This window comes from Xiphophorus hellerii, chromosome 8 (assembly GCF_003331165.1).
Source record: "Xiphophorus hellerii strain 12219 chromosome 8, Xiphophorus_hellerii-4.1, whole genome shotgun sequence".
NCBI classification, from domain to species: domain Eukaryota; kingdom Metazoa; phylum Chordata; class Actinopteri; order Cyprinodontiformes; family Poeciliidae; genus Xiphophorus; species Xiphophorus hellerii.
The window spans coordinates 9,767,766-9,792,624 of NC_045679.1; the positions used below are offsets into that span (position 1 = coordinate 9,767,766).

A 24,859-nucleotide genomic window follows, 5' to 3' on the forward strand; every position below is an offset into this window, starting at 1 on the left:
TTATTCCTCTTTTTACCTATTTCCATCATTGTCTTTCTGTTAGCGGCTAAACTCTACCTGTCTTCCTCAACATGTCAGGACAGTCAGTCATCCAGCCTGTAGTAATGGGGAAAGCATGGAGTTCCCAGCAGAGTGACTCATGGTTCTAGCAAGCAGGGGTCGTGCAAGTGTGTGTGTATATGTGTGTGTGGGACAGCTGAAATATGTGTGGGTGTTGGGGGGAGGGATAACTATATCACGTGTGGGTCTGTGTGGGTGTGTGCCCAAACATGTTTATGTAATTTGGGTGTATGTTTGCCATGTTTTCCTTCCTGCTCAGCTCATGGTGAGAGATTTGTCGGTAGTGTAAAGGTCATTTGGTAGTCAGGAGTGAAGCACACATATATCAGGACTCAAATTAAAATGAGCCCAAGGAGGAAAAATAAACTTGTTTTCTTTTCCCATACATATGGATATTTTTATCTCCCAATAAACATGTCAATCTTTGCATCTTGGACATATTTATCTATGACTTTCCAGTTTTGATTATTTCCTGTTTTGTGGGCACTGTATTGTGAATTGACCTGGTAGATAGAGAAAACCCAAAGTATGTCTCTGTCTTTAGGTATGCAAACATGTTCTTTATTTGAACATAGTGATGTTGCTAAAGCTGGTCATTAATATTTATGTAATAATTCTTATCAGTTATGTGAAAGGAATTTGTGATTGTGAAAGGATGAGCGGGAATGAATGGATGATAACTTTCATATCTATTTGTAAACAAACTGTTTCTCATTGCTTTACTTCAGCATCATAAGTGCATAGTTTGACAATCTTAGGACTGTTATCTGCAGGTTCTATTTTTTTGTAGCTGTAATGCCATGAGTGTAAAATGCCTGCAAAATTACAAATTTGCCCAATGATCTGATTCTTTGTCAGATGATTGTACAAGCAATTTTCCACCAGTTTCATGTGTGATTTAAGTGCCTCAAAGGCAAATATTTTAGATTAGAAATGGGATGCTGATAAGAAAAGGGAAAATATGCACAGCATCCAGTTTAATTCTTGGCTTTATTTTAGAAATGTTCACTTTTATAAATAAAATTCCTGTAAAATATAATCAAAGAAAAGATTTTAAAATAACAAATGTTGGGATTTTTTTTCAATCAGCAGAGGAGCACCATTAGTTGTGAAATTTGAATCAGTTACTATCTTACTTTACCACAAATTTAGAACAAACTTCCAGAAAACTGTAAAACAGCTGAAACACTGACTTCCTTTAAATCTCGACTAAAAACCCACCTGTTTAGGATTGTATTTGAAACGTAATCAATTACAAATTTATTGATGGAACCTTACTTAATGTCGTGTTTTGATTGTTGATTCTATGTTGCATTGTGTTTCTGTGTTTGATATGATGTAGAGCACTTTGAAATGCCTTGCTGCTGAAATGTGCTATACAAATAAAATTTGATTTGATTTACTCAGTAACACTGTGCATATAGTGTTACATAATATATTGCATAAGTTTATGTTGTAGAGCTGTTGACTCAAAAATCTTAAGTAAAACTGTTATTACAATCTGAATTTTTTGCCCCCTACCAATCCAAGTATTTTCAGATAGCAGATCTCAAATATTACAATAAAACATAATAAAATAAAAGCATTTAGAATGCTTGACACCCCAACAGCTCTACACTGTAGGGAATAACCTGTTTATCTTGTTCTCTGTTGTTTTCCCATAGTAACAAATGATCAAAATATCTATGGTGTCTCATGTTTGTATTTGAAATGACTTTTTTACATTGGTGATATGACATGTAGCTCTATGCCAGCTTAAGAACCACTTACATTTTAGAAATGACCATTGAAATGGTCAGATTTTCTAATTAAAACTGTATCTGTAGACATGTTGGCATGTGACAACTTTTAATGGATTCTGTAATACAGTGCAACTAATATAAAATCGAGGTTCAGGAGTTGGGTGTATTCAGAGATTTCCATACCAATTACTTGATTCACTCTGAAAACTGAGGTAGGATTGGGACATTCCTAATTGTTGAGAGTTATCTTTTGAATGTGTTCACATGAGTGTACATGTACCCAAGGGTGACATTAGGTTTTTCACTCACTCGAGGCACACTTTAACCCAGAAATGTTTGGATTTGAAATGCACCATTGAAGGGACTCGCATCAGCAGCTAGTTTGACCTTCCAGATGTTGTGACGTCAGCTCTGACACCTATCCAACTTTGTAATTAAAATACAGTGTAAGCAAAACACTCTTGATTATGTGAAACAGTGTGTGACTTTCATTAGCTGACCAATGTAGCATATTGAATATTTTATGTAAGCTTTACTTTTGGTTAGAGATTAGTCATTGTAATCTTTTCCAATTGACTCCGCAGTGGCAGAAGCAGACAATGGAAGCCACCAAACTAAGGTTGCCTTGATGTAAATTTGAAAAATGGCTCATCTTACTCCATTCTCACCTATAAGAGTTGCTTAACATCACATTAAATCCTCAAAAGGGTCATTTAAAATTATGCACAAAACCATCTTTGTGTCATGTTCTGTGTTTTCTGTGTATTTATTTAGAGTTTTCTGTGTCCCTGAGTCTTCGTGTTGTCCTGTCTTCCCCTTGATTGTTTCCCAGGTGTGTCTCGTTTCTGTGATTACCCTCCCGCGTATTTAATGTCACCTGTGTCTCTGCGTCTCTGTCGGGTCCTCGTCTAATGTGCGTTCTGTCTTTCGTGTTGTCCAGTCGTGTTAACGGTTGCTACCGGCGTCGAGCCCTGGCTTCCGCTTGGCCGTGCTGCCCGTTGCTGGACTGTGTTTTTTCATCATTAAAATTCATTATTCATCTTACCTGGGTCCGCTGCGTCTGCCTCACCACCCCTCACCCCACCACTTCATGACACTTTGTTACTGTTGGGCAAAGGTCATAGTCCAGCATCAGGTACATTTTCATTTCTAAGGTAGTGGTTGACGTAATATGGAAACCAGAGAGCACACGGTGTTGCAGTTTAGGCATTATGACAAAAACTTGGCATCTGACATGTCGGGGCTTAAACAGCTCAACATTTTTGTTTTGTTGGGTAAAACCTCAGAACAATTCTGTCATCACAGTTTTTACACTAATAATATAGTGTCAATGGAAGTAATACCTAATTTTTCTGAAGTGGAAACAATGCAGTTTATAATATTATGTGTACATGTTTATGCACATGAGAGCGTCTCAGTGTTGGATCAAACAGCAATCTTCAACTATCTGCTTTATGTCTTTATAATTACTTCCAGCAGTAGAGAGGCGCCAGTCTATGGTGCTAGTATGCACACCCGGGCACAGGCACACACATAGATTCAGACACTCAACAGCTTACCCAGCAGAACATTGTTGGAGCATGGCAGAGCAGAACTGATCCAAGCCAACTAACCCTATTGCCTTTGAGTTTAACATCAGGCAAGATTAACAAGCAATATGTGTGAGCTTTTCTGAGTGTGTCTGTTTATGCATTTCATACATTTTCAGATATAGGTAAACAGATTTTTTGTTTGCTTACTATTAAATACAAAGAAAATGTTTTTTTTATTTAAATATTTTTAGATTTCATTGTCAAACCTGTAGCTGATGGTGATGATCACAAATCATATTGTGCTTTATATGTGCCTCTGTGTGCAACTTTTTTGGGGGGATAACAGAGAGCAGATGTGGAGGAGTAGTGTTTAAAGACCCTGTCATTGGCTCACGCAGAGCAGACGTGTGTTGGACCATCATCTTCCTTTTGGCCAGTAGATGCACTGAGTCAAACGGTTCTGCTGCGTTTCACACGCTGAACAAGCAGCATAAACAAACCTCACAATATAAGGAGACAGAAAGCCAATTTATGCTAATTATGCTGTTATGAGGGTTGGGATTTGTCAGAGCAGAGAGAGGTTGACTTTTGGGTCAATGTGTGTATGGCTGGAAGTCTCTTCACCCCCAGTACACCATTGCTATGGTATTTTCCTAAACACTGTAATAAAATGTGGTTTACGGTAAAATTCTAATACTCCCAGCTGATTTCCGTTGAATGAACTTCAGGCAATTAATCACGGGTAAAACGGATAAAGTTAAGCAAGAACGATAAAATCACATCTTCTGGCGATTTATGGTTTCAATTTCTTTTGTGGAAACTCCTCCTTTCTCGCTTTTTTCGATTGTATTTATTTGCTGATGTGTGATGGTTCCTTTTCAAAAGAGTATGAAGACATGTTCAGTTAAAGTTTACCATTTGGTATTTGGTAAGTGAAACATTTTTTCACTTTTTTTTTTTTTTTTTTAGGTGATCAAAGTGTGTAGGTAATATATTGATTAATGCGTATTAGAAAGCCTTACGACGATTAGTAATCCACGCCTTTCTGTTTTCTTGTGGCATATATAAGATAGGGTAGAATTTGTTCAGCCAAGTACACCCAAAAAGTCTTAATGCATACCGAATGTATAAAAAATCTATATAATTTGTTTTTATTGTGACTGTAAATATTACTAAAGTTAGGGTACATGCTGAAACAGTTGAAGAGATTTTCACTTTATGTGCTTTGTGAAATGATCCTAACATGATGGATTTATGTTTAGGAAAATTCATTGGTTATTTTTTATTTTTTATATATAAATACTGTGATTATCTTCTGGTAGATTTTATGTGTGATGGCTTACCATGGCATGTGAATGTAATACTTAGTTCCCGAGTATATGTGCCAACAGGCCTTTGAGATTCAACACCTGAGGGTGTTAATCCTTCTTTGTTCCTCAAATTGGGAAAGATGAGAGAATTAGACATTGATGTAAAGCAGATGTGTGTTGATCTTAAGTCAGTAAAATGGCCTCAGAAAATGAACAATTACTCACCTAAATTTGCTCGAAAGCTTAAACAACTGGAAGTGTGACAAATAAGGCTGGGCAAAGACTCAACTTTATCTTTCCAAGACCAACAGTGAGGAGAACGGGAAACAGTTTTTATTGTAAAGCATTTTCTTTACTAGACGTGCGTCTACATGTGGATAGTGTTGTGCACATACAGACTGCATTTACCATCACGATGGAGGAAAAAGTATAGAGCTGGAGCATAGATGCACCACAAAAACTGTGGGTTGTATGGAACAATAGATGCACTGTTAAAACCCAAGAAGAGGGCTTTCTTCTTGTTGGCAGTCAAGAAGCTTCCATTGGACAACATCTGCTTGGCAACTCAGTTTGCGGTCATTTGGTTTTCTGGGCATAAAGGCTTCAGCCTTGCTAAACTGGAGCAACGTGTGCTAACTTTTCTGAGTGAAAAAAATGAAAACTAAAGCTAAAAACCCATTTACAGGAGTGCTTAGTTTAACTTTAACTTTTTGTGGATTATCATTAATCAGTAGACCTTGCTAAGTTTCTGTACTTCCGTGTTTTTTTTTGGTTGTTTTTAGTAATATGTGGTCAGCCAGGCAGTGCTGCTGTTCGGTACGTATGAGACCTTCGTAGATTGGTAATAAATACCACAGAAGTTAGAGATGAGCTGATAATTTTTGGGTTTTTTTCAAAGTCTGACTTGCTAATTCTGATTTTGACAGATATTTTTTGACCAGTCGGAGTGTATCAAGGGACAACTGGCTATTCCAAATCTGGTTCATCTTGACTAAAAATTAGACTAATTTGTACTGTGGAACAATTTAAACATGTTTAAGGAAATAAATGTCATTTAGAGTCCCCACAACATTTTTACCATAATTTTATTTCAGTACTAAACTATAATATTATAAATACTACCCTACCCTAATCACATCTCAGTGAAATGCATGGCTTCACTGAGTTTCTTCCTTAATATCTAACTGAAATAGGTCAGCAATTAATGGCATAGAGGCTTTTTCCCCCTTTGAGGATGAGCCAGTTGGTTTTATCCTTTTAATGCTTCCTTGTTTTGGTTACTTGTCTGAATCAAATCCTGGATTTAACACCTTTCAGTTCAAACAAATTACCCAATCAACAAGTAAAAAGAAAAGTAGGACATATGTTTTGGGAGTTCCAGGTTAAACTTGTATATTTTTTAGTTTGGATGTCTTGGGTTCATCATTACATTGTAAAATCTTGCAGTAGATATTTATGCAACTAATTCATTGCATGACAGGAAATTGTCACAGGAGGTTTATTCGCTGACTGTGTGAATATGTATGTCTTTAATTTGTTGTAGCTGAGTAGTTGTCTTGAGTCGTGTGTTTCTAATTCTTTAGACGTGTACTTCTTTGATGAGAAACACCAATGCAGAGTCTAAAGAGAAGCGTTTGTATGCAGATGTACTTCTGCTAAATCCAAACTCCCAACCCCCACTCCAAATGATGCTGTTCAGTACGTGTTTATTTATATGTTACATTGGCTTCGGTATTACAAACTTGAGTGCTCACAGGACTGCGGTCTTTGTGTGTTTGTGTGTGTGTGTGTGTGCGTGTGTAGGGGTGTGTGTGCAAATAGCTGGCATATGGTAGCCATCTTGCCCTGGCGACAGAGATGGAGGAAATTCCAGCGTTATAGTGCTGAAGCCAAGATATCCTTACTGCCACAGACACTCACTCGCTCTCTCTCACTCACACACACACACACACATGCACCGACTGTGCCAAACCCACACACACAAAGTAATATTTTTACGTCTAAAAGTATTGAAAAGTTAACGGAAAATTCTCAGATAGGAGCCAAAAGCTGTTTTGTATTTAAAGTTTCCACTCTTTCTGCCTAATGTCCCCCCCCTCTCCCTTTTTGTTTCACATATACATGTGTCTGCATGCTCAAGGCCTAATCTGTAAATTGTCTTGGTGTTATCTCAGTGCACAGATGGAGCCTTTACTTTTTATGTTCTAAGGCTTGGGAAAAAGAATGAAACAAGTTGAGAAACCTGTTAGCTGAATATTTCTGGCAAGGAATAGTTCTTTTACAGTTCTCCTTTTTCATTAACAGCATGTTCCTAGATAGAGTTGTTTGTGCTCTTAACATTCTATGTTGATTGTTTTTATGGTTTTATCATTTATATTATCATCATCATAGTCTTAAGCTTTTGTAAGCATGAGGTGCATTTAAAGAGTGAAAACATAATTATTATGTTAATAATAATTAACATAATTAGTATGAATTGATTATGTTAATTATTTAATTAACATAATGATATTGATGCATAATACTTAATTACTATGTTAATAATAATTAAGTATTGGAAAAATAATAAAGGCATTGTATTTGCTAGGTGAAATTAATTTTCACTTTATCATCTACTCCTAAAGTAAATATGGACTTTACAAAAAATATACACAAATAAGACTTTTAGTATTTTGAAATAGCACTGAAAAGACTTTACTTGAAATTTTGAACTGTGTTTTGCATCTTAAATTAGTAATTAGCAGTTAGTGCATGTAGCATTATAAAATTAGTAGTGTCTCCATTCTAGTGAATAGAAATCTTAGTTTTAATTAGAGATTCTCAAAAGCTTGTCCGTTTACAAATCCAGCATGTTCTATGATATGAAACAAATATGTTTAGCCTTTCTGGGCCTGTCCCAATCACCCGTAAATCAATTTATTGCATGATAAATTAAAACGAATTCAATAATTTCCATTTGTATGATTTGTCGTTTTTCTTTTTGAAAGACAATTTAGTTTACAGAGACTTCATAATTTATTTAATTTGATGTTTCTGTTTTGTGTATTTTTGGGAGGATATTTAAAATGTCTTGCAATTCCTGTATTAAACGTTCATTAGAAAGTAAAGTTTATTGATTTTAGAGAATATGTTCTTTTTTTAATCATTATTTGAAACTGGTCTTCACAGAACTACAATTTTATCGTTTATCACTATAACTTCTGGGACAATTTACCATCCAGAAAAAATTGCTATCATGGCAGGTCTAAGCCTTTCTATTATCTACTAAAGGCCCTGCACTCTCTGAGTCTACCACTGACTGACTGGGCCACAGAAATGTCATTCAAGACATTTTCCTTTTGACTAGTTGTTTACATTTTTGCACTTCCTCTAAAATCTCTTTGAAAATTTTACCTGAACTTTACTTTCCCTTAGCAACAGGGCCCACTAAGAAGAGTTAACAAATCCTTTGCTTTGGTTCTGGTCACCTAATTTCTTGTTACAAAACTGAGCCATAGCTGTGATGTCTTAATTGACAGACAAAAAACAGAAAGTACATTTTCTTTGATTCTAAAGTTTTGCAAATAACGTGATTAAGAACTATCAGAATTCTTTGGTTCCCTAAGCTAGAAAATGCAACCAGAGAAGTTGCATTTTCTAGCTTAGGGAACCAGAGAAGAATTATGAGGCTATTTTGAAACGTTTCTATATTTTATGGTTTTTCTGTGAGGATTATTCACTAGTGGAAATCATTACAGACATCTTCTATGTTCCCAAGAGTAGATTTGCTTGGAAGTTCATCCTAGAACGAGATTGTGCAATGGTCGGTGAAGCTGCGAACACCAAAGAGCTATGTCTTGAACAACACACATTTTGGTTAGTGTGTACAACATTCCTTCTGTTAACATCCACAATGTAGTTGGGACAAAGTTCAAACAATAACCTTTAGCTTGGAAGTTTGCCACAAATCAAAATATCTTCCTAAAAAAAAAAAAAACATGTGGAGGATGCAACTTGAACCACCAAACATCCTAAGCAAAGTCCTGTAGATGGACATAGCTGAGGTTGAGATGTTTAGTGAAAACCAACCACGGCGTATCAATACAAACATCTCATGCCAACTGGCAGCTGAAGCTTAGCAGAAACTGGGCCAAAGCACAAGACAATGATCTCAGGCACAGTAAAAGCTTGAACAAAATACCTTTAAAGGAAAAACAATAAAGGCATTGTATTTGCTAAGTGAAATTCTAGACCACCACCTGACTTGCTTGAAGTGCTGTAGCGGGACCTTAACCAAGCTAAGCATGCACAAATGTGACAGATATTAATGAACATAAATCATGTTATAAAGATGGGCAAGCCAAAATTCCTTCACAATGACGTAAAACTGATTAAGTCATACGGAAGACAATTACTTCAAATTGGAAGGTACCAATTTAATAATGAAGCAGTTCACTTTGACCTACTTCACATTTCCATCTGTCAGCCCCCTTTTTTGGTAACATATTTACAACGCTGCTTGCCCACTCCTGTTTCTGCCATGACCTTGACCTCTCATTCCTCCCTACTACCTTGTTGTTTATCTCTCTCGGTGCTCGAGAGCTGTCAGCAGGTAATGTTGGCTTTGATGCCAAGCAGAAACTTATTTGTTTTCCTCTTTTATTTAAATTAGATTAAAGCGGTGTAAAAAAATTCATTTGGGTAAATGTTAATTTTGAATGTAGATTTAGGGTGCATTCAGACCGGATAGTCCGGTAGACTTGGTTTGATAGGGGACTAAAATTGCAACATTTGTTACATTTTCAGAACTGTAGTTTGCATTCACACTGCACTGTGTCAAGCGACTAACTGTCAAACTAACTGAAAAACCTGTTCCCTAGTGGGAGCATATTTATATGCTCCCACTAGCTCAGGTTATAACAGGAAATAATATTAGCTACCATAACTATGCAGATGACACACAGCTCTACATTGCGATGTCACCAGGTGACTCAGAGCCCATCCAATCACTGAACTGTAGTTTGCATTCAAAATATCAAAATATCTTCCTAAAAAAAACAAAAACATGTGGAGAACACATTTATCTGTTCTAAAGCGCCTTTAGAACAGATAAATGTGTGGATGTGCCAAAACTTTCTCCAGTTGAACAGAAACAAAACTGAAGTTATTATTTTTGGACCTAAAGAGGAACGATCTAGAGTCAATGCACAGCTTCAGTTATTACAACTGAAAACCAGCGATCAGGCCCGAAACCTGGGAGTAGTGATGGACTCTGACCTGAACCTCCAGAGCCACATAAAGACAGTTACAAAGTCGGCCTTCTATCACCTGAAGAACATTTCCAGGATTAAAGGACTAATGTCTCAGCCAGATCTAGAGAAACTCATCCATGCGTTCATCTTCAGTCGTATTGATTATTGCAACAGCGTCTTCACAGGTCTGTCCAACAAATCAATCAAACAGCTGCAGCTGATCCAGAATGCTGCTGCTCACGTTCTCACTAAAACCAGGAAGATAGAGCACATAACATCAGTTTTAAAGTCCCTCCACTGGCTCCCTGTAGCTCAAAGAATAGACTTTAAAATACTGTTGTTAGTTTATAAATCATTGAACGGCTTAGCACCACAATACATTAAAGATCTGCTGTTGTTGTATCAACCTTCCAGACCTCTCAGGTCTTCCGGTTCTGGTCTGCTCTGCATCCCCAGAACCAGAACCAAACGAGGAGAAGCAGCTTTCAGCATCTATGCACCACAAATTTGGAACAAACTTCCAGAAAACTGTAAAACAGCTGAAACACTGACTTCTTTTAAATCTCAACTAAAAACACACCTGTTTAGAATTGTATTTGAAATGTAATCAATTACAAATTTATTGATGGAACTTGACTTAATGCTTTGTTTTGATTATTGATTCTATGTTGCATTGTGTTTCTGTGTTCGTAATGATGTAAAGCACTTTGAAATGTCTTGCTGCTGAAATGTGCAATACAAATAAAATTTGATTTGATTTTGATTTGATTCCCCCCGTCGCCTGTGGTGGCGCTGCACCAAGATCTACCAGCGCAATTTCCTCCTTCACAAAAAGTAAACAAAAACGGAGTGGTGTCAGATTTTAGTGGTTGTAGGATTTCTTCATTCATATACATTACTGGTTTGGACATCACCTGTTAGCCGCTAACACTAGTGACGCTCCTTGCTGGCACCATTACTACGTGGTGAGTCTGTCCACTAAACCAGGCTGTTCCAATGCGGGAGGAGCAGGAGTCACAAAATGATTGCAGCGCCTTTATTTCTTACCCGATTTCTATAAATATGGCTTAAATTAAAGCTGAGAAAATTGCTGATGTTTGTAAGTATTCTCCCTTGATATAAATCTATAAACAGTTTGGTTTCTATCAAGATGCAAGAGAGGACTAAGCAAATTGCTCTTTTGTATTGGAGAATAATTACATAATTGCTGCTGTTAATTTTATTAGTTTGTCAAAATGTAACAAACCATGTCTCATATACTTTATATATGGGACATATGAAATATGTCATCCTATTTGATGATTAAATGTTCAACCGAGGCAATTAGTCTCGTTTTATTAAAGATTTAAAAATTACAGCAGCTGCAGCAATGGGGATTTAATCTGATAAACAGTAAAACAACTTTATACCATTTATATTCTGGTTTTCCTCGCTTTATGTGTCGGCAGGCAGACCCGTTGCCATGACAACTGACACAACATCTTCGTCAACCCGCAGAGCAGAGACTAAAATATCAACCAGAATATCCTGCACTGTTGCTAACTTTTTGTTTTGGAATGGTCTCTAGTCAGGTTGCGTTCAGACAGGTTTTCTACCGTTTTAGAGTTCACTACAACCTGACCGAGACCGAGGTTTTTAGGCAGATCAGAGTTCGCTTTTTAAGTCTGTTTTAGAATTCAATTTTGCATTCTGACCTCCCCAAAAAATTGGACTTTCTAGACAAATGGATTAGAGTCTGATTCAGGACTCTAGTCCTGGGTTGGTCTGAATGCACCCTTACATTACATATACTGTATGTGTCCTGTCTAGAGCAGAGATGTTGGTATTTGTGTTACTGCTAAGACAGTTTCCACTGTGTGTATTAATGCAAATTTATATATTTGGTGTGCAAACTATTAAAATGTGAGAGCCCCCTCTATTTTTAGTGGGGCTTCAAGTATTTGCGGATTTTAGCCTTTCACAGGTGGTTGTGGTCACAAACCTCCTTATATACTGGTGATCCACTGAATGCTAATATTTAGGATTTTTGTTTACCTTTTGCAAGAGATACAAAGGGAAAATAAGGTTGGCACTTTGAATTGATGCACAACACATATTCCATTCATATTTTGGCCAGTGTCTGGCCTGCAGTGAATACTTTTGTTTTTGCTTCAAACTTATCTCCTGTCTTCTCTTGTTCCATTAGCTCATTCACACCTAGACCCCAACCAGCAAAGCAAGAAATTCACTGGCACTCATTTAAAGACGGCTGTAGTCTGTGTGTCAAAAACGAAAGCCCTGCGCTTTGTCCACTGACGCTCTTTGAGCTGCTCCACATATGGAAATATACACCGACACACACGGATGTCAGTCAGCGGTGCTCTTATCGCCTGGAAAGGTCAGGAAGACAGGGTGTGCAGGGATTGCCATGGTGACCTGGGTAAACACCAGCTCCATTGTAGTTCTCCCCCACCATCTTGGCTTAGCATCGATGCGTTGTTGGTTTAGTGCACATACACGCACACACAGAGTGTATTTTTTCACTCCGTCTCATTCACATTCACACACAATGCACGGTTGAGTCATTTAAAACCCTACAGTTTGTCATCATTTTACTCTCGGAAATAGATGTGAGACACAAACAAGTAAACACACTTTGACTATTGTTGTGGAGGCTGTAGGGTTATTGAAACATCAGTCTTTGTTAATTTCTAATTTATGGCATGTACTCTAATGACCTGTCCTCCTGAACAGGACATCCTGCAATGATTTGTTATGTCACTGGCCAGCAAAGCAGAGTGTACCTGACTGAACAGTCATTTTTCTTTTTCAAAATGCAAATATTCCAGTACTGTATTGTTGGTGTACTTTAGGGTTTTTCCCTACAACACCTAAGATCTGCGATATGTCTATCAGCTAACTTTAAACAAGATTCACCAAATTCACTTCACCTCCTACCGAACCCCCCAGGCCTGGCTTTTTTCCCCCCCTCCCTTACTTTTATTCTCTGTGTCTGTCCTTTCAGTGTCTTGTTTCTTCTCTTGTAAAGCTGCCTGAATGTGCAGTGGCATGCCAAAAACAGTGACTCACCACGTGGGATTGTGCTGCCATGGAGAACACTGGTTAATAAAAAGCCTTTTAAATGCGATCTTTCTCTGTCTCTGTCTCATTTTGTCATCGCGACTTGAGAACCAATAAAGACATCTTCAACTAACCCCTCAGCACATAGGTGTTGCTTGAGTTTTGTCTTGATACATTGACTTTCACTTTTTACTATGTTTGAATTGGGCGGAACATTTTTCACCGAGAAAGTTTCTATGTCCCGGTTTAGCAATTACTTTTTATCACTTTGTAGTTAAAAGCTCTGAGAACACTTTCAGCTTTATTACTGGCTAACTTGTGCTTTGTGGTGGATTTACAACTTTTGTTGTTTTTCTGCTTTTACGAATTGTGAGTACTTTCTTTAAAGATGCATCCTAGTGACAATGACCACATTCCCATGTCTTTAGAGAGGTTTGGTTTAGTATTCACAGTAGAAGGGTGACTGGAGGGTGTGACTCAGGCTATTGGCTTGTGATTACACACTCTGACAGAGACACAAACATGAAACCTGAAAAGAAAGCATGGCGAACACAGTCAATCTCTCTGTGACGCTTGATGTTGTCCATATGCTTTTCGTATTTATCGTGTACAATTTCAGACTAGTTTTGCACAGATAATTAGATTTTGTTGTCTAGCAGAGAATGAAAATGAAAAAAGAACTCTAGATGAATGCATTCACATAAAAACTAAGTGGAGACTTGGAGACTAGTACTAAAGATCAGTACTGATTAGAAGCCTGGAAAGCAGTATTAATCACCAAATCTTCATCTTTGCCAGCCGACATTTAACTTTATGTAGAATCCCTGGACACAGGTAAAGACACAAATTTAAATATTGGATTGGTAAAGCCAGTATTCAGTCAAAGCAGGCATTTATTTTTTGCCAAAGTCTAAATATAAATTTTCAAAACATTGTATAAATAAGATTACTGTAGCTGTAGAAATCTGTTAAAAGCATCTCATCTTGAATCAGAGATGCAATTAAACAACATGCTACAAACATAATATTATAACTATGTTCCAATTCTGCTCTTAATAGAGCTACTTTACTGAGTAATGGGTGTTTCTTTTGTTTCCATACACTGACTGGTCATATTTTTCACATTTGAAAATATTTTTACACAGCTGAATTGATCCTACTTTGTAGGCAAGGAAAAAGTATAATTGTTTTGTTTTGTGTTTTTTTACTCAGTGGACTTCTGCTCATAATCTGACACAATTTTTTTTTTTGTGAAATGTGAATTCAAATAAGTGAAGATCAAAAAGGCAGTGCTTTTCACTTTTTCTTTGCTCTAAAACTGTATGTATTCCTGCTGACCATTAGTATCGGCTGAACAATGTATGCCAGTGTTGCCACGTGTGGTTTAAGGAGAATCAAATGGTTTAAGAAAATGTATTTACTGAACTCTGTTCTGGCAGGGATTAGATTTTGGGAAAACTCAATCAGACTGGGAGAAAGAGCAGGAGCTTTACAACTCATCAGGGTCAGATACAGATAAGAACCAGCTGACTGGAACTGATAGAATAGAAGAATTATTTTTCACTGGGGTTGTATACAAAAAATATATGAATAAATGTGAGCTGCATATTTCATTTTTTTAAGGTGATCGAACAGCCAAGCTATACAAATAGAGCAATAGAAATCTTGGTGCTTAACTTTGAACATTTTGACACATGAGTGATGAAAAGCCATCAAATAGATGAGGTGGTGAAAGTGTCAAGGTCTAAAAAAAGAAAGCAACAGGCTGAAAGTGGAGGATAGCAGAAACCGTGTCTGTGAGGTTTAACATCAGACTAAGTGTTGCTGACAAGCTCCTACATTAATATTCCATTTGCACATTTTAACCCATCGGTAGAAATGTTTCCTTTTAACTATCAGAATTTCCTTTTTATATCAAAATGAAAAAAATACATTAAGATAACACTTCCATTACACTGGAAACATTTAGTCATGTGAAAAAAAAGCTTTTTTTTATGCTACTGAAAAAAAAAAAAATTAAAAAATGATGTAGATCAGAATGTAGGTCTTTCGCTTCTGAGAACAATGAACAAAGTGAACTGTCAAAACCTTTCCTTAAAGATTAGTTGGTTTTGCTGGTCAAACTTTTTAAATAAATGAAAATAAAAATCATATTTAAAAAACATTGCCTGAGTGAATCATCCCAGTCAACTTGACCATCTTGTGAATAAGTAATTGTGCTTTGCTTAGCTATGCTTATGTCACTGTGGAGGTGTTTTGACCTGCTCTTTGCAGATTTTTTTCTTTAGGCCACATTGGAAGGATTTTCTTTGAACAAACTGTTTAAAATTATGACTCCATCTCAATTAGATTTATATCAGGATTTTATTAGACCACTAAGGAGAAAAAAAGCACTTTTTAACCATAAAGAGGTGGACTTTCTGGTGTGCTTTGGATCACTGTTTTGCAGCATAACCCATGTGTAATTGAGGTTAGGGTCACACACTAATGGTCAGACATTCGATTACCTTTTCTCATCACTGTGTAGCTTATGAATACCATCCAGAGTTCCCACTGGGTTTTGTTCATTGGAATGTTTCTCAGCAGCTTAACAGTAAAAAGGGGGAATGTAAGCAAGTGAGTGAGAAAGCTGTGAGATTTAAATTTGCCCTATACTCTGAGGTGGCGGTGGTGAATGTAACACGGCTGTGCTACCTCCTAGCATGGTAGGCACAAGGGGGCTGACAAAGACATCAAGAATATTTTTGAACCAGTTTATGTAGAAACCACTCAATTTTCCCATTTTGGTTAATCGCATGAATTATTTGGAGAAGGAGGTAGTCTGCTATTGTAAACTTTTATAACACAACGACCCTGTAATTAAATTGCTGATTACAAAATGGACGTCTGGAAAGCAAGGCTGCGGAGATTTCCAACAACTTATTGTGAATGAACCCATGATGCGCGAGACTCATCACGGGTCGGTGTTTATTTAATGGCGGTCAAACTGCATAAATGTGAGCTGTAATATAGTCAAGTTGTGCCAATGTGTTTAGATTATTTAACATTTAAAGCTGCTGGTCATATTAAAATGTGTTTTGAGGCAAGTTGTATGGAGAAAACAATGAAACACTGACAGTTTTATTTCTGTTCGTCCATATGTTTCTGTCACGTTATCTTAAGAGTCCTCTTTATAATATATTGTAAATAACCCTTTAAGAAACACTATTAATCAGTCACTAAGTTGTAACACATTGCTTAGACGCTGGCAGCCTCAAACATAACACCTCGTTCTCCTATTTACTTTAAGGTTTATATAACAGATGATCTGTTTGGCTGAGATGCTGTGAACCACATGTTGGAGTGTTATTCTCACTAAACCACAATGATCGCAGTTCAAGCACCCATAAATAAACCTTCAGAATTCAGATTGTCTTTGCAGATGGCATGAGAGGAAAATCTGGTTTCATACAATAGACATTGGGTTACTACCTATTAGGGAAGAACTGTTACAAAATTCTCATGTGATAACGGGAAAGAATATCCGGTTGACAGCGTTAGCTCAAAGATTTCAAACATAAATGTTACTGTTGCAAAAATAATCCAGATTACTACAGCTACAGTAATCTTATTTATACAATGTTTTGAAAATGTATATTTAGACTTTGGCAAAAAATAAATGCCTGCCTTGACTGAATACTGGCTTTACCAATCCAATATTTAAATTTTTAAGAGCTCCTTGTGCAGAAAAAATATATATATTTGGTGGGTTTTTTTTATATGCATAAGCACATGTTTAAATTGTTAGTAGCTAGTTAATTAGATGGCTCTCTGCACAGATAATCAGCCTGCAGTCTGCTGCCTAGCATATATGTGTTTTGTTGTTTTCCAACTGTTGTGTTACTTTGACAAGAGTTGTAAGTGGTTCCTTAGTAGTTTCCGCACTCTCACTATCCTTCAATTTTGGGTTTGGAAACATTGTCAAACGAATGACAGAAAAGTTCTGCCGCCATTTTTCTGCCTCCTGACCAGCAGTGGGAAGCAACAGATGGGGGAGTAGGAGAGACATCTCACTCTGATGACTCTCAGAGGTTGTGTAGGGACCTCTGGCAATTTCTGCATCTTCTCATTAAAAAGGAGTTTAAACCTCAGGAGTGGTGTGATGGAATACGTTTGAGTTTTTAATAACCATAGCCTTTTGTTGAAAGCCTTGCTATACCTTCACTCCGATAACTGACTCATACCTATGTGGCTGAAATCTTGGCAGAAGGTGTTTAGCTTTGCGAAGTTTCTGTTGCATTTTTAAAGTCTTTCAAAGTATTCATCTTTATTATAGATTTTTTAGAAAGTTTTATGTACATCCACATCTCCCCTATTAGATCTTAAATAGTTTCTTTTGTCATATTAATTTTCTGTGTTAATTGATGAACACGAGTTTGGCTTGTTTTCATACATCATTCACTTGTTCATGTGTGACAAAAACTGCAGAGGCAGAAGTTGAGTGTTAAATTTTTAAAGTATAATGGTATATGGATGTATCATTTAGCAATACAGTAACACTGCTTAATCTTTGTGGCATAGTAAAGCGATCCATTTGTAGGTATAAGCACAGTGAGGTTTTGACCAAACAGCGTTAGAATATTATGTGCATGATACTTTTTAAAAATCTTTTTAATGCCAATGCAAGTTTTACGTATATCACCCCTTAATGTAAGACTAACCAGTGGTCCTGACCTGATTGTACTGTAGATGCATGTCTGTTTTAGGGTGTGCTCTTAAGGCACTTTAATGCCTCATTCATAATAGACAGCAAATTAATTTGTCTGTTTTAATCAGCCTGTGGGACAATTTAACAGTGCTTATAAAAACTTTAAGAAGGTTTGCTTAATTTGACTTTATTAACAATATATAACTCTGGTTAGACAGTACAGATAGTGCTGAATAAAAAGTAATATGGATTAGCTGTGACATATTACGAAGGTTCAGACTATGGTACTGCAGGTTAAGAAATGTTTCTGTTCCAAACATGTCTGGTACGATTAAACAGAGTGAAAATAATGGTAATGAATATGTATGTTTTGATACTTTTATTATTCATTTCAAGGTGTAAATATGTTTTCTGAACTAAAGGTCTGTCGCTCATTATTTGCTCATACTTTGTCTCCTCTTTTGCTCCTGGTGAATGTTTGACATTGAAAGAAATGGTGTTTGTGTTCAAATAAAACGAGTGGGTTTTTTATGCTTTGTGCGTCGTGCCAGTCAACCCACGGAAGATGTCTCATTAGGTTTCGGCATTGAGCAGCGTCATGAAAAGCAAAGCTGCTGAATTGATGTATATAAGCATATGTTTTAAATATATTTACATGCTAAACTCTTTTCAGACCTTCAGGATTTATCTCTCCATTAATACAATGCAGTTTTCTGTACTTATCTTATAGTCATTTTGTATATAAATTGTTATGAAAAGTCTGCTATTTGACGTTGAAAAGTTCTTTCACTGAAGCTTCTGCTGCTCAATTACAGCCGTTTCCTGTTTGAGGCCTTAAACCCTGTGAAAGAGAACTACGAGCCATCAGTTGCCGTATTTATCTTTTTTTCGGAAGCATAACCAGGAAACGGTTACTTTTGATTAAATTTTAAATAACCGCCTGCTCCATCTGTGTCCCTCTGTCTTTCTAGATGCCAGGCCTTCTGTCCAGTCCTGTTTGTCTCACAGTCATCTGGTTTTTGTCTTGGTCACTGCCTCCCAGCCGTGCTCAGATTTGGAGTGATGAAGGTAACACATGCGCACACGCCCACACGCCTTTACACACTTTTGTCGCAAACAAAACTGACAGTTACATTTTTATGAAAATATATGTGGCTGCACATTTGTCTGGGCACATACCTTCGCGTCAACCCAGCAACAACACACGCCGACGCACATCCTGTCGAGAGTCCGACGAGGAGTCCTCTGGATCCTTTACACTTGATGGCTTTATGTACATATAGAGCTTAGTGTAAGAATGAAAGAAAGTGTAAAATGTCATTTTTTTTATTGACAACTTCAGTGCTTGTCTTTCATTTTTTGTGAAAGCAATTTCATAAGGTCAGAGCTGGTAATGTATGCTGTAACGGCTATAAATTCCCACACTAGGTAACGAATTTAGTTGCAAAGAAATCTGAGAGATGTGTCATGGTGCCCTATAGGAAAGATTAATTAAATGAATAACAGTACTTCTCACCTTTCCTGCCATGATTTTCCACAGATGATTACCTGAAACTCCAGCTTTTGTTTTAAACTTGATTAAAGTTATTACAGCACAACACCTTCAGTAATAACTCTAGGTCATGAGACAAAAACCTGTACAAACAGACTTTAATTAAACCCGATAAGCCGTTATGGTTTAAGGATGACGTAATTGTGTTGGATATGATTTTTTAAAATTATTTACTTTTTGCCTTTGTAAAATTCCAACTATAGTGACAGAGAGTCATGGATAACAGAGCCATTGTTCAGGATTTCAACAGGTGTTAGAGTGAAACGTGTAATTATTTAAATGTGTTTGCAGTTTAGGCAGAACGTCCTAACTCAAACAGGTGATTTTTCAGGTGTGCAGAAATGACTTGTGGTTGCCTCTTAGCCATCAAACGCAGGTGCACATAGCAACCTGACCAACAGAGCAAATGGAGCAACAGTTTGTTTTTCAAAGCGGGATAGCAAACTTATGCTTTTTTTTTTTTTTTTTTGCCTCACTTCATTATGATCACTCCCTGCAGTCTGAAGCATAGCTCTCTATGGTGTGTGCCATGGCTGCATTAATAGTTAACTAAGATGTTATTTCATGAGCTGTTGTGATTAAGTGATTTAAGCAAATTGTCACCCATTTTATAACACAATCAGGTGCCTAAACTCATGCATATCTGCACATTCAAGTATGCGAATGTCAGCAAAGCAGTGCAAATATTTTTTTTTCGTAACAACTCGATGTGTCATCCCTTTTTCAGGAATTACAAGTCAGATTATTCTTAGAAAATTCGTTTTACTGTGGCAGTAAACTGCCTAAATGAAAGTCAGCCTTGTTTTTCTTAGTTCTGAGTGCAATGTTTTTTCTGATAGCCGCCAGCAGGAAAATAAGACAAATTTCCTAATTCATATGTAATTTATCAAAGCATATTGCAAATCACAGCAGCAACCTGTGAGTATCGTTGCCTTTCACTCATTTTACTACAATGGCTATGTGAAATCTAACCCCACTCATCCATTCATCCATTCATCCACTTGTCCTTCTGACAGTGTTAGTTTTTTTTTTGTAGTTTTGTAATTAAAGCATAGCCTTGATAGACAGAGCTACAATAAATTATTATGGACTTCTGTATTTAAACTTTATCAACTAAGAAGGACTTAAAACCTTGCTAAATTATGTCTGAAGAAGTTTTATTTGCCTCTGAAAATCAAATCTCTCTTCCTTTCTTGCTTGCTTCCTTTCCTTTTTTCTGTCTTTTTTCTTTCTTTCTTTTTCCCTTCTTACTTTCTCCTTTCCATTCTTTCTTTTTTTTTTCCATATTAATTAGTGAACAAACTGACCTTCATATGAGGCCGTCCGTTCCACCCTGAGGCTCCTTTCTATTGTTTTGAAAGTACAGAGTTTCATCCAGCTTGCAGTTTCTGTGTCTGCTTTGCCATCTGATTTTAATGTCAAGACAAACCTGAATCCTTTCTGTGCACATCGTTATGTGGATGTGTATGTGTGTGTGTGAGTGTGTACATAAACGCATGTTTGTGTATGAATGGATGTGCTGTTTTATGTCGGCGTGCGGGGGTGTGTGTGTGTGTAGGTGTGTGCGCACATGTCGGGGTGCTCCTGCCAGAGGCAGAATCAGATATGAGTGGAACGCTGCGGGTTTGGGGAATAATGTACTTCACTGCCAATAAAACATGAATACACACATTCAGACCAGCCAACTCTTTGTGCTACACCAGGGCCCCAGGTACACGCACTCACACACCCACATATGCAGAAAAAAAGGGATGGAGTGTGGTGAAAGGAAAAAAGAAAATGTAGTTAAAATTGTTGAGAGAGGCTCTGTATAAAATGACTGATTAAATGGAAAGACTGATGAGGAAAGTGAGACAATAAGAAAGAACAATGGTCTATTATAGGACAAACAAAACCACTTGTAAACTTTAGTAATCGAGATGTTATAGACAGTATAAGTCTAGATTTGTTCTGGACTCTTTCTTACCATGTGACATAACCTTGTTGCATATTGTTCAAACCCAGAGACTATTACATTGTTGTATCGTCACAAGTTTCAGTTTCAGCCTCCAGTCTTCTTTAGTTGGAGTCTATCGGCAGGATTATGACGGGTCTCTTGTCCCCAGCCTCCTGGTGCGTCTAGTGAAACCACGCGTGCTCTCATGGAAAATTTTCTTTAGGGCGTTGAATATTTTTGAGATTGCATAAGTCATGAACAATAAAGTTTAATTGTGAATTTGGTTAAAATAATTGCAGTGTTAGTCCTACTTAGCATTTTGGCCTCTTCTGGTTCAGGTTGTTTATTGCAAATCTGAACAGTTTTGCGTTTTCACAAAAAATATAGCTTGCAGTAGAGGTTGGATAATTTTAGGTGCGACTGTATGCTTGCCGTAATGATTAGAAAACCACTGAAAGCAATATTCCCTTTACTACGGAGTAAAATTGAGATTTTCCAGATAATTTTTTAGTTTCATGCAAGTGAAATAATGTGTGTAAAATACTTTGCTTCCAGTTTGTGTCGTTATCTGTACATTCATGTGCATGATCCTTTTTTATCTTTCTTAATGTATTAATGTTTTCTTATCTGAACTTCAAACCTACTGACTGAAACTTGGCTAATGTTACTCATTTCGAGAATTTTTTATTCACTTAGAAATACAGGAATCCAATAATTGCTCAAGCTCAATTAGTCAATTTTCGGCTTGACTGGTTTGACCCGTGGATGGCAGTTGCAGGACTCATGGATCAACTCACAATATTAATAGCAGTTTTTTTCTGTGTCAAAATTCTTGTGTTGTTTCTTTGTTAAGGTAACTTTTGAGTTTTCAGGCAAAGAGACATTCCATTTATTGAAGTAGTAACCCTCCCACAACATCCGTCTTGAAATGAAAATTTATTGACCATGCCCTTTGTCATATGTGATTAGTTATGTTGTACATTCCACAGCATTATTAACAACTTTATTTCACTTTAGAAGGTCTCAATAGATTTCAGTGTTCTCCTCCCCTTTCACCATTCGTCTCTCACTCTTAGAAATCTAAATGCAAGCGCAAAGTCCCTGTGAAACTCATTTCCAGCTGTTTCAGTCCATGCAGCCACCATCAGCAGAAAAAATTACAACAACAACAACAAAAAAACGCTAAATACAAGCTGCCAGTGAAAACCAAGTTTGTTACAAATCCGCAGCAAACATTCATGAAATATTGGTTTATTTCAGACACACAGCAGATCCATAAACCGTCTTAGGTAGTACTATTAATTAAAAAAAAACTTTTCTGCAGTTCAGCAGTTTTTCTTTAAAATAGATTAGATAAAAACATAAAACTAAGGGTAGATTGTTTGCTGCTATGGTAGGAGAGCCCAGCAGGGAGTATGCATGCCTCAGTGGCTGAGGTTGTGAATTAATGAAGCTGTTTGCGTGGCACACTGGCAGCCCAAACTATGCTGTTTTTTTTTTCTTTCCTTTTTACACCCCAGATCTCTCGTAAATGCCAGCTTTCACGTTACGAAGCCAAGCTAAACATGTGCCCAAATGCTCTCACACACACTAGATAGAATATCTTCTTTGCAAATTACTACAGCCACCACAAATATTTGCTCGAGTAAACACTACACTTGCTATACTTTAAATCAACATCACCCTTCAGTTTTGTTTGAGTTGGCAAGTATTGACATTGAAGATTTCTCCACATGTTAGTGATAGAAATCATCAAACTTTTGCAGTAGAGCTACATCTGGCATGTTCTGTTTATTCAGCTTTGGTACCATTAACAGTTTGATATTAATCCTAAAGTGATATAAAGACGTTGGATTACTTACGAAGGTATTATCTGGTCCACTCTAATCCAAAAGGTGCATTTAATTTATACAGCACTGACCATAATTAGTAGTGCTACTAGTAAAGATGTCTGAAGCTCATCACTGCAAGCCTGAGCTAAACTGCTTCCCATAGCCACGTTTATGTTGTATTGTGGGATACATGGAGTAAACAAACTAACTAATGGTTGTTTGTCTTATGGTCAGGCCTTCTCCAAGTTCCAAAAAGTAAATTTTCTTTTGGCATACATTTCATATAAGTTTGAACAAGACAGTATCGAGAAACAAACTAATTAAGTGATTAAATTCTCATTGTTTTCTATGAGCTCAGAGCACATCTGCTTCTTGTCCCGATCCAATAATATAATATCAGATATCGGTCCGCATATGCTCTTTGTTTTTCCGCATAGCTACATAAATATCTGTATCTAAATCACGCTTCTTTTAACATACATAACAAGTACACACAGTATATTGTAGTTGGGGTACTGCTTCTGATTTTTTATTTACTTACTTATTTTATAGCCTTTAAGTAATAATACTTAATCCAGACACAAGACAGAGTATATTGTAGTCTATTCCTTTTGACTATTTGAGTTCTAAAGTGTAGCTTACTTTATTGGTCCCAGCGGGGCTCTACTTTTAAAACGGTTTCAAAGTGGATTTATTTGAAAGTCAGTAATATTTCAAAAGTGACTACAACCAGCTTTAAAAGATAAAACACAAACACTCTGCAGCAGCTTTACGATGTGTGCCAAAGACTCCTCAGTTTGCCGGATCCCGAACCGTGTATGGTCATGTTATTGTAGCCCTGCTGACTGGACTGTTAGTGATGGTGCTTGAATCACATTAACGTAGACAGTACAGACACATTGTATGTCAGACTGCTCGGTGTGCACATTCTGGAAGCGAGCACGAAAAGCTCTTTAATGTTTTATACGATGTCTGTGTTTGCAGTGTCGGACGTGCAGTTTGGGCGTTTGGAGTCGAACGTGACACTGGCATGTAGGAAGTCACAAATCAGGTAGGAAGACCAGCATATTACAAGCACTAAGAGGAAGTTTCATCTTCATGAGTATTGTGGCAAAAATGACAAAGAACACAGTTAGTATGAAAGATTCCCCAACATCAGTTACTATCATAAAAATGAATAAAGTACCTTCCTCTGTCTAGTTTCCCTGTGGTGTGGCGTCACAACCACAGCTCCGTGTTGTCGTGGCACCAAGTGACATCCAACGGAAGCTTAGTCCTGTTTCTCGTCGACCTATCAGCACAGGGCAACTACAGCTGCTATGACGACAGCGGGCTCCTCCTCCACTCGGTCATACTCCGACTGGGCTGTAAGTGATGCTTTGACTTCTTTAGAAATACGTAGGTTTAGGAGTTAAAAGGTAGTACTAGACCTATACAATGTCTTCTTGCAAAAGTACTCATACCACTTAAACGTCAACGTGTTTCATGATATTATATGTGATATGCTAACTGAAAGTAATGCATGGCTGTGAAGTGGATGAATACCGATTAATTTTTTTTAAATTATTATTTTCTATAAACAAAAGCATCAAAACTGTTGTAAATTTTTCTTGAGACCCCTTTTCTCCGATACTCCTTAACAAAATCGGGTGTGTATTCGCTGTAGAAATGTAGCCATTCTACAGAAATCACACACAAACACGGAGGCTTGTTTGAGAACATTGGTGCACAAATCATGAAGAACAAATGCAGCACACGAGACAGGTCACCAATAACGTTTATCATAAAACTGCAGTATGAAACTTTTACAAAAAATATTCTTTTATAAAAAGAAGATATATTTTTTTATACCACTGTTGAAACTGTCATTGTTATGACAGCATAGTATGAAACAATCTTGGTGATAGTTTGAACAAA

The 24,859-nt window shown here is 37.0% G+C and overlaps 1 protein-coding gene across 1 annotated transcript in view; it reads left to right on the forward strand.

Annotated features, from left to right (window-relative positions):
* il11ra (interleukin 11 receptor subunit alpha) overlaps positions 1 to 24,859 on the forward strand; it is a 52,130-nt gene that overhangs the window by 16,251 nt on the left and 11,020 nt on the right. The window contains exons 2-4 of the mRNA XM_032569717.1: positions 18,594 to 18,690; positions 23,927 to 23,993; positions 24,143 to 24,309. Of these exons, the coding sequence (XP_032425608.1) occupies positions 18,594 to 18,690; positions 23,927 to 23,993; positions 24,143 to 24,309 (331 nt within the window). The remainder of the gene's footprint in view (positions 1 to 18,593; positions 18,691 to 23,926; positions 23,994 to 24,142; positions 24,310 to 24,859) is intronic.